At 39.4% G+C, this 16,381-nt stretch overlaps 1 protein-coding gene across 1 annotated transcript in view; it reads left to right on the top strand.

The window, feature by feature from the left end:
* The window catches only part of ANO4 (anoctamin 4), a 202,647-nt gene that overhangs the window by 114,369 nt on the left and 71,897 nt on the right, over window positions 1-16,381 (top strand). The window contains exon 13 of the mRNA XM_022600027.3: window positions 14,089-14,171. Within this exon, the coding sequence (XP_022455735.2) occupies window positions 14,089-14,171 (83 nt within the window). The remainder of the gene's footprint in view (window positions 1-14,088; window positions 14,172-16,381) is intronic.

Consider the following 16,381-nt stretch of genomic DNA (forward strand, 5'->3'; position numbering starts at 1 on the left):
TCTTTCAAGTGTTGCCAAAAATTAAATTATCCCCAGTAAACAAACAAATCGAGGTCCTCAGAGCTTTCCAATCAAAATCACAAGATTGCGGTTGTTTAAATGCAAATTCAAAGATTCTGCATATGGTCCCATCAGTAATTTAAGAACGAAGTATGCCTCATTTTTTGAAAATAAATTTTATAATAATTTGCCTTTTGTTTTTAGATATTTACACTAATTTTTATAATCTTATCTCTATATCCAACGAAAAACGGTGATTATATATTCAGAAAATGAAAATGTATACATTTACTAAATGCCTACTAGGTGTGTAGGTGCAGTCACATATGATACCTCATCAATTTCTCATAACCCACCAGGAAGAAATTCCTATCTCCATCTTATAGATGAGGATATTCAGGCTCAGAGAGGTTATGCAACTTACCTAAGATTACCCAGCAGCTGGTAAGTGGTGGAGTCTGGATTTTAAACCAGATTTCGTCTGCCAAACTCCGGAGTCATTCTGAAGTATGTCCACTGTGGCATTCACCTCCTATAGGATGTTATAAGATTTCATTACTCAGGAGACAGTGCATATTCACTGTCCCTTGGCACTGGGTATACCTAAAAAATGAGTAAGGTGTGATCTCTGCTTTCAGAAGTTGGTAATTATAATGCTAGGTGTTAAGTCCAATTTATAAAGAGACAGTGAGGGTCCATGCAGCCAACTTGCTGAGGCAAAAAGGAAAAGCAGAAAAGCTTTTACCCAAGAATAGATATTGGAACCAAGTCTTAAATTTGCCAGGCAAATAAATGGAGTTGGGGGAGGTATGAATAACATTCTGAGCTGAGAACAGTGTGAGCAAAACTCTGAAAAGGAATGCTTAGACATTACATGTGCTGGGGACATAGAATGTGTCCTGGTTTCCTAGGGGGTGCTGTAACAATATACCACAAACTGGGTGGCTTAAAACCCTAGAAAGTTATCCTTTCACAGTTCTGGAGACTAGATGTCCGAAATCAGGGTGTCAACAGTGTTGGTTCCTTTGGGAGACCCTGTGTGGGAACCTGTCCCATGTGTCTCTCTTAGATTCTTGCGCTGGCCAGCGAACCTTGGCATTCCTTGGCTTGGAGAGAACATGGCTCCAATCTCTGCCCCCCATCTTCACCTGCATTCTCCCCGTGTCTGTGTTGTCTTCACATGGCGGTCTTCTTATATAAGGACACTAATCATATTAGATTAAGGGCCCACCTTACTCCAGTATGAACTCAACTAGTTAATCTGCAGTTATTTTATTTCCAAATAAGGTGACATTCTGAGGTTGGAGCTTAGGACACCAACATATTTTTTTGCAGGGGGGACACAATTCAGCCATAACAGAGTATATGTTGAAGCCTGAGTTCTGTTTATCACACAACATCTGTACCACAACAGAGAACCATGGCTTCGCCCTGTAGGCAGCAGAAAGCCAGCTGAAGTTGTAAACTGGGGAGTGACATCATCAGTTGTGTTTGGGAAGCAACTGTGGCAACAGTGTGGGGAGGGGTGAAAGTGGGGACCAATAGGTGGAAGGTAGCCACGAAGAAGGCTGTTCCAGTGCTCAGTTAAAACATCATGCAGAATTGGGTGTCAGGGAAGATCTTAATTACAGAATAAAAAAAGATATATTGGGATTCCCTCGTGGCTCAGTGGTTAAGAATCTGCCTGCCAATGCAGGGGACATGGGTTTGAGCCCTGGTCAGGGAAGATCCCACATGCCACGGAGCAACTAATCCCGTGCACCACAACTACTGAGCCTGTGCTCTAGAGCCTACGAGCCACAACTACTGAGCCCACGTGCCACAACTACTGAAGCCCGCATGCCTAGAGCCCATGCTCTGCAACAAGAGAAGCCACCACAATGAGACGCCCACGCACTGCAACGAAGAGTAGGCCCCGCTCACTGCAACTAGAGAAAGCCCGTGCACAGCAACAAAGACCCAACACAGTCACAAATAAGTAAAGATAAATAAATTTTTTAAAAAACAAATATATTATAAACATATATAAACATATACATAAATATATTTTCCTTGCTTTAGTTGTTTGTGACAGACAAAAGTTGGAAATAACCTAAATATCCAACAATAGAATGGTTAAGGAAATTATAAGTAGCCATTAAAAATCATCTTTCCAAGCATATAATAATGTAACACAAAGCTATATTTAACTCTTTTTAATATAGGATACAAAGTATACAAATAAAGTGTGATTTCAGGCATAGAAGCGTCACCGAGTCCAAAGTCCTACTGCTCACTGCATGACAGGCCAATAAATCGAGAGATGATATACTGGGGCAAAGAATACTGACTGTATTCAAAAAGCCAGAAGACTGATAAGATGGTGGACTGGTGTCCCAAAGAACTATCTTGCCTGGATTTCAATGCTAGTTTCTTTTGTAGAACAAAGAGAGGGGAGGTGAGGAGGAAGAATAAAAAAGGCTATAAGTCATTGTAGATATTTCCTAGTTCTGGACAGACTCTGGAGGGGATGTGTTAATTTCTTCTTACTTGCAGCCATTCACAGTTGGGCCTGGTCAAAATGTTTCCTGTGAGCTAAACAAAGGTATTTTATATTATATTAATGGTGGTGTCCTCTGGGTGATAGGATTATAGGACATTTTTATCAGTTTTAGTTAGGTATAATTCACATAAAATAAAATCCAGTGATTTTAAGTGTACATTTTGACGTTATGTCAAACGTATATAGTCATGTAACCGTCACTGTAATGATGACATAGAACATTTTCATTCTCCAGAAAGTTTCTTCAAGCCTCTGAAGTCAGCCCCTTGGCAACCTCAAACCTGCTTTCTATCACTATAGTTTACTCTGTTCTAGAATTGCATACACAGAGTCTTTCAGTATTTAGCATTTTGTTTCTGGGATTAAAGCTGTTGAGATTCATTTATATTGTTGCATATGTTGGTACTTTGTTCTTTATAGTACAGAATAGTATTCCATTGCCTGAAATATACCAAAATTTGTTTATTCATTTTATCCATTTGTTTACCCAAATGTTGATAAACATTTGGATTCAATCCAGTTTTTAGCTATTATGAATACAGCTGAGACTTAACGGCTATTATAAAATTTTTTTGCACTTTTGCATAAAAGTCTTTGTATCTGTTTCTCCTGGGAAAATAATTAGGAGTGGCATTGGTGGATCATAGAATAAGGGAATGTCTAACTTTATAAAAAATTGTCTTCTGAAGTAGCTGTGCCGTTGTGCTTTCCCAATAGCATTATATGAGAGCTCCGGGTGTTCCACATCCTCACAAACACCTGGAATTATTAGTCTTTATAATTTTAGTCGTCCTAGTGGGTACATAGTGTTATCCCATTGTGGTTTTAATTTGCATTTCTCTGATGACTAGTGATGTTGAACATCTTTCCGTGAGCTTGTTTGCAATCTGCACATCTTTAGCGAAGTGTTTGTTCAAATGCCCATTTGTTATTGGGTTGCTTGTCTTCTTATTTTTAAGTTAAAAGAGTTATTTATATAATCTGAGTAGAAGTCCTTTAGCATACATATGTTTGCAAATATTTTTCCCAGTTCGTGGCTTTCATTTTTATGTTCTTAATGGTATCTTTTAAAAAGCAATTGCTTGCAGGGAGATCAGCTCGGTGCTTTGTGACCACCTAGAGGGGTGGGATAGGGAGGGTGGGAGGGAGGGAGACGCAAGAGGGAAGAGATATGGGAACATATGTATATGTATAACTGATTCACTTTGTTATAAAGCAGAAACTAACACACCATTGTAAAGCAATTATACTCCAATAAACGTGTTAAAAAATAAAATAAAAAATAAGAATAAAAATAAAAAGCAAGTGCTTGGAATTCACTGGCAGTCCCGTGGTTAGGACTTCATGCTTCCAACTGCAGGGGGCACAGGTTTGATCCCTAGTTGGGGAACTAAGATCCCACATGCCTTGTGGCATGGCCAATAAATAAATAAAAGTTTAAAATGAAAAATAAATAAAAGGCAAGAGTTTTTACTTTTGATATATTCCAATTTAATTTTTTCTTTTATTCTGTGATTTTTGTTTTTTTAAGAAATCTTTGCCAAACTCAAGGTCCCTAAGATTTTCTTCTAGAGAGCTTGTAGTTTTAGATCATATATTTAGGTCCATGAGTTATTTCAAGTTGATTTTTGTATATAGTGTAAGGTAAGGGTCAGATCCATTTTTTTTGCATATATGGATATCCAATTGTTCCAGTACTACTTGCTGAAAGATTATCCTTTTCTTCCTTGAATTTTCTTGGCATATTTTGGTTGAAAATCAGTTGGCCATGTATAGGTCTATATGTGAAATTTTTTTCTTTTTGATCTATATGTGTACTTTTATGTAATAACACTGTCTTGATTATTATAGCATAATAGTAAGCTTTGAAATCTTCCTCTTTTAAAAAATTGTTTGGTCTGCTTTAGGTCCTTTGCATTTCCATATAAATTTTAGAATTAACTTGTCAATTTTTACCCCCAAAAAATGCTGATATTTGATTGTGATTTAGTTGAATCAATAGATCAGTTTGGGAATACTGAAGACTTACTATCAAATATTTCTACCCATGAATGTCATTTAGCTTTTCATTTATTTAATTTCTTTAAGCAATGTTATGTAATTTCCAATGTACAGGTCTTGCATGTTCTTAGAAAATTTTCCAGAATCATATTGTCTAGTACTCCAATTACATGTATGTTAGACCACTGAATATTGTCCTACAGGTTACTTATACTTTGGTTACCCTTTTTCAGTCTTTTTAGTCTTTGTGTTCTCCAGGCTCCTTTTTATATTGTTTCTGTTGATTTGTCTTCAGGTTCACTGATTTTTCTTCTGAAAAAGCTAATCTTCTGTTAATCCTATCCAGTGTATTTTTCTTTTCCTATCTTGCATTTTTCATCTCAGATTTTAATCAATTGGATCTTTTTCTATATTTTATCACTTTCCCCATTGTGTTCAGGTTTTTATCTACCTTCTTGACATATGAAGCATATTTATAATACAGTTGATTCTTGAACAGCACAGATTTGAACTGCACAGGTCCACTTATATGCAGATTGTTTTTCAATAAATATGTACTGCAGTACTATATGATCAGCAATTGGTTGAATCCACAGATGTGGAACTGCTGATACGGAAGGCCTACTATAAAGTTATATGTGAATTTTTCAACTGCATGGGGGCCGGCACCCCTAACCCCCACATTGTTCAAGGGCCAACTGTAGTTGTTTTGTCATCCTTGCTCTATCATTTCTAGGCTGTCAGTCTGAGATTGATTGAATTTTCTCTTAGTTATAGGTTTTTTTTTCCTGCTAATTTGCATTCCTGGTAATTTTTTATTCAGTGCTGGAAAGTGTTGAGTTTTTGGGTTTTGTTGTGTTTCTTTAGTGCTGGACTTTGTTCAGGCATGCAGTTAACTAACTTGCAGCCCTGTTTGATCCTTTTGAAACTTGTGTTTAGCTTGTTTATTGTAAGCCCAGAGACTTACAATAGTCCACAACTAAGGCATCACCTGTATTAGGCCTCTTATAATACCTATGTATTATAATACTCTGCATTCTGACTAGTGGGATTGTGAACGTCTTCTGGCCCTCTGTGAACTCTGAGGATTGTTTAGCTACCAAGCAGCCTCATGTAATTTCACCCCATGCATGTCAAGAGTAGAGGGGACCTTGTTGCTGATATTGCAGCTTTCTTTTAGTATAGCTCCTTCCTTTCTGGTATTCTGCCCCATAGATAATTGCTAACTCACCCTCCCTACTCAATCTCTGTCTCCCCAGCTCAGTAAGACCACTAGGCTCTGTTTTTGTTCTCCCTGCCTGAACTGTAGCCTGGGAACTGCCTAGAAGCAATGAGTTGGTATGCTCCTAGGGCCCACCTCATTTATTTCTTTTCTCTCGGTGTCACAGGTTTGCACTGTCTCTTGTCCAGTGCTGATAACAGCTGTTTCTTATACTGTAGTAGTTAATCCTCATGAGTGGAAGTGAAAGTCCTCAGCCTGCTGCAGTTTAATGGCTTCTTATAGAAGGGAAGCATACACTCAGACAAGGCCTCAGAGAATTGTGGTTCCCTGGAGAAACTGTCATGATCCGTGGTGTCTCCTAGGCATTACCAGTTCAGAAACACTGTTGGAATACCCAGAGCTAATCTGACCTGGGGATACAGACTCTTCTAAACTCTGCAAACACCAGTGCATAAGCTAGTATGTGAAAATACAGGTATATGGTAGTGAATATTATTTTATAATGACCATCACATTATTCCTCTGTCAGGAAACTTGGGAAACCAAATTAATCACCATATGTTGTTTGAGCATGGGAATCAGTCCAGCTAGCAAAATCCCTAGAACATCAAAAGAATGCAATTAATAATTGTTAAATGAATAAAAGAGGGGAGCAAGAACTATTTTTTTTCTGCTTGATTAATCATTCTTATCCCATGTCAGGATACCTTTCTAATATCTACGTTAGATGAAACTACCAAATTTGTGTTCTTAGGCCCTTGTTTTTCCTCAGCTACCCTTGTTTTTCCCCTATCTGGACACACTGGCTTTCTCCAGAAGAGGTCCCAATGCCAGTAATAGTTTCGGCTTCTTAAAATGGAGTCACATTCCTGTCCTTCCTGGATCCTGAGATTACCCTCATCTTGGCATTTTAGAGTGTTTCACAAACTCTCTAGTCACTCATTTATATTCATTTGCATTATTACTTCCAATGGCCTACCTCAAATGTTGCAAATTAGCAACCCATAAAAATATTCTGTTTGGTTTTCACCAATTTTTAAAATATATGAATAAACTCTTAACATTTTAAAATTGAGATAGTCCATGTGAAAATACATTTTCATAGTTCCTTTTGAAAAATTTGAAGAACTTGCCACAGCAGAATCAATGAGAACTGAGAAAAACCTACCACTTTACATGGTGCATACACTTCCCAATTTGTCCCAAACCCCACCACTCCCTATTGTATGGCTTCTTCCAGGTTTTGTACTGATCTGACCCATTTAGCATTTGAGTTTGTGACTTCTAACTAAGCTCACTCATTCTGTGAAGACTTTACAAGTTAAGCTCTCAGGATGTGACTTATTCCCTTATTTCTAGGTTCTTGAAAAGCACATCATTTAAACTCCTCTGCTCTACCCAGCATGGCTCTCATTCAGATTCAGTGGAAAAGTCAAAAGCTTTCCAGACAAGCAAAAGCTAAGAGAATTCAGCACTACCAAACCAGTTTACAACAAACACTAAAGGAACTTCTCTAGGCAAGAAACACAAGAGCAGAGAACAAAAGAGGAAGGGAAGAAAAAGACCTATAAAAAAAAATTAAGAAAATAACAATAGCAACATACATATCAATAATTACCTTAAATGTAAATGGATTAAATGCTCCAACCAAAAGACATAGACTGGCTGAATGGATACAAAAAACAAGACCCATAGATATGCCGTCTACGAGGGACTCACTTCAGGTCTAGGAACACATACAGACTGAAAGTGAGAGGATGGAGAAAGGTATTCCATGCAAATGGAAATCAAAAAAAACTGGAGTAGCAATATTCATATCAGACAAAATAGACTTTAAAATAAATTCCTCTGTTCTTCCTCCAAATGAACATTCTCAGAAAGTTATAAAGGACTGAAAAGATGACATCTGTTAGTATTATTAATTTTACTTTTAAAAATTAAAATTAGCATTGGGAAAAAAACGACTGAAGGTGTGTATGAAGTAAGTCATTCTGCTTTCCTAGGAAGTAAGAGAATCATCTTGACCAGGTTTCTGAAAATGCTTTGAGTCATCAGACAGCAGGTCATCATTCTGAAATTAAAATCATAAGTACTCACTCATAGGTACTCCTCATTTTATTCCTGGCCAGAGCTCAGTTCTTCTTTTTCTCCAAACAAATGGAACATAATCTTTTCTCAAGGAAAGAAGTTAGACTGTAGGATCTTTAAGCTCCTTGTTTTTTCAAAAATAAGAAAAATGCCTTTAAAATTGTTTTCTGGGATTAAACATAATTTTCCTCTGGACTACCAGTGCAGACATTTTTAAAGTGAAGACCCAAATTAGGCCTCTCAATGCCTATTATGTTACCAGAGGGCAAAAATTGGCAGCATTGTATCCCTAGTAGGTTTGGGAATAAATGTGGACTTTTCCAGGCCTCCCAGAAGAAGAGTATAGATCAGAGAGAAGGATACAGAGCTAATGTCAGGCTCCCACAGTGAACCTATAACCGTGGGGCACAGCACTTCTGATTTATAACTAGTTTCAGCTCCTGTGGTTGGGAGAGTAGGCTTTCTTTGTCTTCCTTTGTCTCTCTTTTTGGCTTTTCCCATTTCAATAGAAGTTAAAGCTCCCAGATTAGAGTGTGGCCTCGTAGCTAGGAGTCATGTAGTTAGCACCTCTGGCTCCTACTCTAAATGCCAGTTGTGCCCCTAGTCCTTGTAACAGCCCAAACATCCCTGTTGTGGGTTGCATTGTGTCCCCCCAAAAAGGATATGTTGAGGTTCTAACTCCTGATACCTGTGAAAGTGACCTTATTTGGAAATAGGGTCTTTGAAGATGTAACGAAGTTAAGAGGAGGCCATACTGGATTACCAGTATGACTGGTGTCCTTATAAGAAGAGAAAACAGAGACACAGACACTCACAGGGGAGAATGCCATGTGAAGACAGAGGTAGAGGAGCAGTACCTCTGCAAATCCAGGGATGCCAAGGATTGTGGGAAACCACAAGAAGCTAGGGGAGAAGCATGGAACAGACTCTCCCTCAAAGCTTCCAGTAGGAACCAACCCTGCTAACACCTTGATTTTGGACTTGTAAGCTCCAGAACTGTGAAAAAATAAATTGCTACTGTTTTAAGCCAAAAAAGAGGCAAATCAGATTCAAATCTCAGTTCTGTTTTTTACTAGCCTTGTGAGTTCTCTGTACCTCAGATATTTCATCCATAGGATAATGAAAATAATGCCAAACTTTACAAGCTTTTTAGAAAATAAAGATTAGTACCTAAGATGTAATAAATGCTTACTATAGAGTAACTAAATAAATGGTACAGTATTTCAACCCTGCCATGGAACTTAAGATATGCAGCTGAAAGAGGAGATTTCCCTGCATAGGTCTCTATAAATGCCTTAGGAAGATGATGAAAGATAGTTATTCAATGGGTTTTTTTCTAACTATTTGCAGAATGTTAATCATGGCTATACTTTCCAGAAAAATCCCTATATCAGTTAGGATGAGTAAAGTTAGCTGCCGTAATATATTAACTGCAAAACCTTGATGCTCAGTAGAACCCACAAACTTAAAACCCAATCAGGTGTTCCTGGTTGTCAGATAGCCTTCTACCTGGTCATCCAAGTACTCAAATTCCTTCCATCCTCTTCTAGATCCTCAGAGTTCTCTCCATTCATCTAGCAAAAGGAGAAAAGAAGCATAGGGAGGATACACCTACTTCTTAATTCCTCAGCCCAAAAGTGATGCACATCACTTCTAGTTACTTTTCATTGGCCAAAATTTGGCTCATGGCCACATATAACTGCAGTAAACCTGGGAGATATAATCGCACTATGCTTAGAAAGATGATAAATGGGTTCAGTAAATGCACAGGAGTCAGCCACAAACCATAATTATTCTATTTAAGAAAATGATAATAGAGTGTGGCCTGCAGAACACTGTATGTCATGTCTTCCTTTTGTGTCCCTTATGGGCTGCATGTGACAAACTTCTCAATTGTGTGTGATTCGGAGCCAAGAGTGTCTTGCTATTTGAACACTAACCTACCTGAACACTAATCCCGACCCTGTCTGCACTGACAGAAGTCTCAGAATTTCCTAATGTGTCAACTACTGTTGTGAGAGGATTGTTGTTTGGGATTGGCATTAACATCTCAGGTGAACTTGTTTGTGGGTAGATCAGGGTGAAGTACAGGGTGAAGAGTTGGGCACAAGCAGTGTCCTTAGGATCCTTGTATCCTGGGCTGGTAACAGGGCTTTATTTTATGGGTGATGTGACTTTATCGACCAACCCCCACTCAGAGACCTGGTTAGATTGGGGTTTAGAAAAATCATTAGCAGCATGGAAAGATAGATTGGAATCTAAGAAGTTCAAAATGCTAGCAGTAAGTAGCTGAGAAAAAGGAAATTTGGGGGCCAAATTCTTGTGGAAATAATTGCATATATTAGAAAATGTTGACGAAACACTTCAGAATGTTCAGTCTTTTGAGAATCAATATATAAAAGAAATATACTTTAAAAAAACTTTTTTTTAAGATTTTTTTGATGTGGACCAATTTTAAAGTCTTTATTGAATTTGTCACAACATTGCTTCTGTTTTATGTTTTGGTTTTTTGTCCCCGAGGCATGTGGGGTCTCAGCTCCCCGACCAGGGATTGAACCCACACCCCCTGCATTGGAAAGGCGAAGTCTTAACCACTGGACCACCAGGGAAGTTCCAAAAGAAATATACTTTTAATCAAACTTAATCATAGTACTGGGCAGTATAAAAGAAAGATATAATATAAAGATATATAGATAGATAGATGGATAGATATACATATAGCATAAGCCAGCTTCAGAGGAGACAAAGAGGAAAGTGTGAGCTGACATAAGGCAGCATATAACTTACCACACCCAAAGCACATGGGCTCCCAGAGCTGTGTATTTAGACAAAGGACTTAAATCATGGAGTTACGAGGGTGGGGGATTGGAGCTTTGCCTTGAGAAGAGATCACCTATATTGGTTTGACTACATCCTAGTTCAAACATAGAGATAGAAGCAGATTCCTCCTCAGATGAATGGGGATTTTCACACAAAGACACAAGAAAATGGCAGCTGCACAAACAATTCATTTCTTCTTCTCATCTTCCCAAGTTCTAGAATGGAAGAGAGGAGAGGATTATTGGCCGAAGAAGGGAATTACTGCTTCGAGTTTCTTTGTCCTTGAGGCAGGGTTCAGCACATGCTGGGGAGAAGGAAGCTGGTGGAATAATTCTTACAGCCACTGGCTTGTCTTGGAAATCAGTTCCTACAGACGAGAACCACAGATGGGTCGGTGGGGCTTGTTGGGAGCAACAGCAGCCTGTAAGACAGACTGGATGTGTATCCTGTGGCCTTAGGCCGTCCCAGCATGAGCCCCGAGCAAGCCTTTCTGAGGCCAAGGGGTCCAAAGCTTTTCTTCTTACGGAGAAAAGCCACACATTCAAGGCTTGGCTGCCTTGTCTCTTCAAGGCTAGGAGGGACTCTGGAGACCAAAGAGAGAAAATCAATAAAGTGGCATTTGTTTGAAGGGCCAGAGGACCTAGTCAAGGAGATGTTTCAGGGACCCCATGCAAGGACAAGATAATTTGGTGAGGCAGAAGGCAAATGTGCAAAAAGAAGTTAACACAGCAGGCCTGCCTTAGAGAGTCCTGCTTTACAGGGCTGGCCCGTGGCTGGCATCTGGGAACTTAAATTTCAGGAGAGTTTCTACCACCCTAACTGCTAAGAGTAACTTGTTTTACATTTTAAACGGTTTGCTCAAACATTATGGTTTGTGCTGAATACCTACCTGATTTTTTGTGAGGCTTGGGAATTTTGGAACGTGCTAGGCAAAGGATGTCTATATGACCAGCCCCTGATAAAAACCCTGGGCACTGAGTTTCTAATGAACTTCCCTGTTAGACGACATTTCACGTGTTGTCACAACTCATTACTGGGGAATTAAGTACATGCTGTGTGACTCCACTGGGAGAGAACTCTCGGAAGCTTGCACCTGGTTTCCACCAGACTTCACCCCATGTGCCTTTTCCCTCTGCTTATTTTGCTTTATATCCTTTCACTGTAGTAAATCTTAGCCATATGTACCACTATATGCTGAGTCCTATGAGTCCTCCTAGTGAATTATCAAGACTGGAGGTGGTCTTGGGAACCCCTGACACAATAAGACTCCTGGCAAGGATTCCAGTGGAAAATAGCTGCTCAGCTTTTGGCACTTTTCTTTCTTCGTTTTTAACTGGAGTATAGTTGATTTACAATGTTGTGTTAGTTTCAGGTGTACAGCAAAGTGAATCAGTTATACATATACATATATCTATTCTTTTTTAGATTCTTCTCCCATATAGGTCATTACATAGTATTGAATAAAGTTCCCTGTGCTATACAGTAGGTCCTTATTAGTTATTTGTTTTATATATAGTAGTGTGTATATGTCAATCCCAATCTCCCAATTTATCCCTCCCCCCTTTCCCCCTGGTAACCATAAGTTTGTTTTCTACAGGTGTGACTCTGTTTCAGTTTTGTAAATATGCTCATTTGTACATTTTTTTTAGATTCCACGTATAAGTGATATCATATGATATTTGTCTTTTCTCTGTCTGACTTCACTCAGTATGACAATCTCTAGGTCCATTCATGTTGTTGCAGATGGCATTATTTCATTCTTTTTTATGGCTAATATTCCATTGTATATATGTACCACACATCTTCTTTATCTACTCCTCTGTCAATGGACATTTAGATTGCTTCCATGTCTTGGCTGTTGTAAATAGTTTGGCACTTTTATTAACCTCCAAAGACATATGTTTGTTTCCATTTCCCACTTCTAGAATTAAGCACTTGATTATTTTAGGCGTGACTTTATTAACGACTATACTCTGAATTTTTCAGATTTTAGAGAGGCACTGTGGTACATATATATTCTATAATACCCCATGAGGTCTGGGACGTACCCCATATTCAAATACATTAATATGGCTGCTTTCAACGTATGTATACTCTCACTAAGAGGGATAAATGAAGACCTTGAGTAGCCTCACCTCAGTCGAAGTCACAGCTTGCCACAAGATGAATTTGTGCCAAACTTAGGGGAAGAAACAATTTTTAGAGCATTTTGAATTTTGCCATTGCGGTTAGGGATTATACTGCCATCCCTCATTTGCTTAGCAGGAAACTGAGAATTAGAAAAGTGAATTCGTTTGTCAGTGATAGCACAGCTTGTATCTGAACTGGATTTCAAATCTAGGAATGTCTAGTTCACAAGCCAGAGAGCTCTTAACTATTACCCTATACTGTCTTTCCAGTTACTTATTTTTAAACATGTCTTCTGTGTCCGAATACCACTAATAAGGAGGTAGTGTGAGAGCAAGGGGGAGTGGAAAAGAAGGAAGTAGTTCTCTCTCTTTGGAGTGGACATTTGGATGTTTACCTTACCCCATGAAACTGATTCCAAATATATGACATATTTTTCCCTTTTGAAGTCTGACTATACAGCAAGGCCCAATAGAGATGGTCAACAATTACCTCTCCTAGGGTATCTCTGTGATATCCTTAGTTGCAGTCATCCTCTGAGTGAGTAACTGAGTGTATGTGTTCCCTCATTGGGCTTGTGACTTCCAAGGCAGCAGGAATGTGTCTTGATTATTTTTTGATCTCTCTATCATTTTATAATGCTCAACAATTCATTTGTGTTGATATTTTTAAATTGAATTGAGTAGAAAGTTACTTTGGCTAAATGAGGATCACTCCCAGCTTTACCTGGGTAGGGAGGCCAACAAGTTGGGAAAGGTTCTTAACAGAACTTACACACTTTTGCCTTCAATGTGACAATAAAGAGATGGTTTGGAGAAAAGAGAAGCAACAGGACAGCTTCCTCTAACAGAATAGCTTCCTTCAGTAAAATAGGAAGATACAGTCTACACAGATATTTATCCTGAGAAGAATTTGGGGGACAAGAGATCACTGGCAATCAAATACATGTGAACTGCTAAGCTCTGCTTTTCCTTTTCTGCCCCTCACTTTTCAAATGATGTTGGTAACCTAGTTTTCTGTATTCTTACATCTCAGGAGCTTCGTCATTCTAGTAAGTCTGCTCCGCTGTGACTTGCAAATCAGCTTAATTTAAATTTCTAAGTTTTCATTGTGTTTGACACAGACTTAGTAATTCTCAGAAAATGATCCTTGTTAAATAAAGTTTATCTAGAAATTCTGATATTCAAGAATGCTTACACAAACTGTCATTCTTTACAATGGCTTCATTATCCATTGTCACAGTTAAAGGCATTGTTTTATTTGAAATGTCTGCCTTTCTCTGTTCCAGCGACAGTTTTCCTGGAGTTTTGGAAAAGACGGAGAGCAGTAATTGCTTATGACTGGGATTTGATAGACTGGGAAGAAGAGGAGGTTTGTATCATTTACCTCAATTTTCTTTTTTAAAAAAGCCGATAACCAAGAAATACACAGTCCCTCTTGAGTCATCGCTCTCTGGCCTGTGGTGGAAGTCAGGTTGATTCATAAAGCATTTTTTATATCTGTATTTACAGGAAATTTCAAGAGGAATTAAAAAAAAAAGCACACAACATTTTGATTCGTTAGTGGAGTAAAATTCCATGACTAAGTAAAGCATTTCACTTGTAGGTAGAGGCATCAGAAGAATTGGTAGTAAGATTTGTTTAGTTTCCTTAAATATTATCTGTTCTCTTTACTTTATCAGAAGGAGAATATTAGCTTCACAATCGTAGGCCCATGGAAGCAGACCTCCTAAGTACTCCAAGGAAATGGTTCTGTGAACTCTACAGGACCCTGGACAGTGCCCAGATGTGCACAGGCTCAGTAGTGTTCCCCTAAGTGATAAATACTGAGGGGAAACCACTCCTCAAACAGCCTCTTTGGTGGATGTGGCTAAAAGCAGGACCAGCTCTAGATAAAACCGTCCAGGAGAGGTAAACTCAGTCCCACAGACTTCACTTTCTCAGCATGTCACTCTCCCTTTATCCCCTTCTAGGCCAATACACCATGCCCTTTCCTAACCTGTGTCTGGTCTTTATCCTCTCTCTCCTTGCCCCATTCCTGTCAGAAGTCTCGAGGACCCATGGGTGGGTTTGGTCACCCTGTGCCCGGCCTGAACTTCTCTTCCCTTCCTCTCATCCATTATCTCCTACCTCTCCTGAGTACCATTTCCTCAGAGCCTTGCTGGGCCAGTAAATCAAATACACTAGTCATATATGATATGATAATGGGTATCAATGGGTGTTTTCCTTCCAAGAGACACAGATACATATTTTTATAAATTAAAAGGAATCTTCTGTAAACATAACTGAGAATTTTAGCCCTCGGATAGGCTTGGTGGGGGAGATAATTTTGAGGGGAGTGTTTTTTCCTTCAAATCATGCCTCGTGGATGGCTGCCTTTTCTCCTCACACCCATGAACACATTTGGGTAGTTTTTAAATCTAGAAATGATACTGGGATTCTCAGCAATCCCTGTTCTTGTGATGAGGCCTCTCTCATGCTCTTATAAGCATGCATTCTCTAGAAAATGGTTTTCTGAGTTGGAAGAGACTGCCCAGGTGACTTCTGGGGGCTACCAGCCACAGCCAGGCTGCATTCAAGACTTCCTCCTGGATGGAGCTGTTCTGGTTTTTGTTACACGTGTTTATGGGAGTGGCTTTCGAGTGGGATGGAAAATGCTCTTTCCTGGGAAGCCGAGTCACCACTAAGCAGCTGTGTCATCTAAGACAAATTACTTCATCTTCGTTTTCATTTCTAAAGAAAAATGTTTCTAAATTTTCCCCTTTCAGCTATAAAGTAGGGCATTAAATAACTTTGACTAAACCAGTCTAAAGTCACTCTTGGCCCTTGTGGTAGGCCCACAGTGTGAGTACCCTTAGGGTAAACATCCCTTCAGAAGTCTAGAGCTTCTGAACTCCCAGCCCTGTTAAAAAGTGTGGAGTGCTGAACCCTGCTTTCACTCAGCACACCTGTGTACAGGAACTCACGTCAGGGGCCATGTGCAATTCTATTTCTGTTTGGGATTCATTGTAGAAATGCCTCTTACTTCTAGCCTGTGGTTCTCAGCTTGCTGTACAGAAGAGCCCAGACATGCTGCATGCCTTCTTCAGGGGTAACCCAGCATGTTACTTTGCTAGGGCCGCCGTAACAAAGCGCCACTGACTGGGTAGCTTAAGCAAAAGAAGTCGACTGTCTCACAGTTTGGAGGCTAGTCTGAGATCAAGGTATTGGCAGGGCTGGTTTCTTCTGAGGGCCGTGAGGGAAGGGTCTGTTCCCAGTCTCTCTCCTTGGGCTGTAGATAGCCATCTACTCCCTGTATCTTCACATTGTCTTCTCTCTGTGCATGTCTCTGCCTAAATTTCCTCTTCCTATAAGGAAACTAGTCATGTTGGATTAAGGTCCACTCTAATGACCTCATTTTAACTTAATTACATCTGTAGAGACCCTGTCTCCAAATATAGACACATTCTGAGATACTGAGGGTTAGGACTTCAACTTATGGATTGGGGGGTGGGGTGGGGACACAATTCAGCCTGTAATACCCAGGATGACAGGTCTGGCTCCATGACTGGCCTCATTTTCTGGATGATTAACTCAGTGACC

This window comes from Delphinapterus leucas, chromosome 11 (assembly GCF_059928025.1).
Source record: "Delphinapterus leucas isolate spDelLeu-1000000601 "Yukka" chromosome 11, BTC_Dleu_Yukka2, whole genome shotgun sequence".
NCBI lineage: Eukaryota > Metazoa > Chordata > Mammalia > Artiodactyla > Monodontidae > Delphinapterus > Delphinapterus leucas.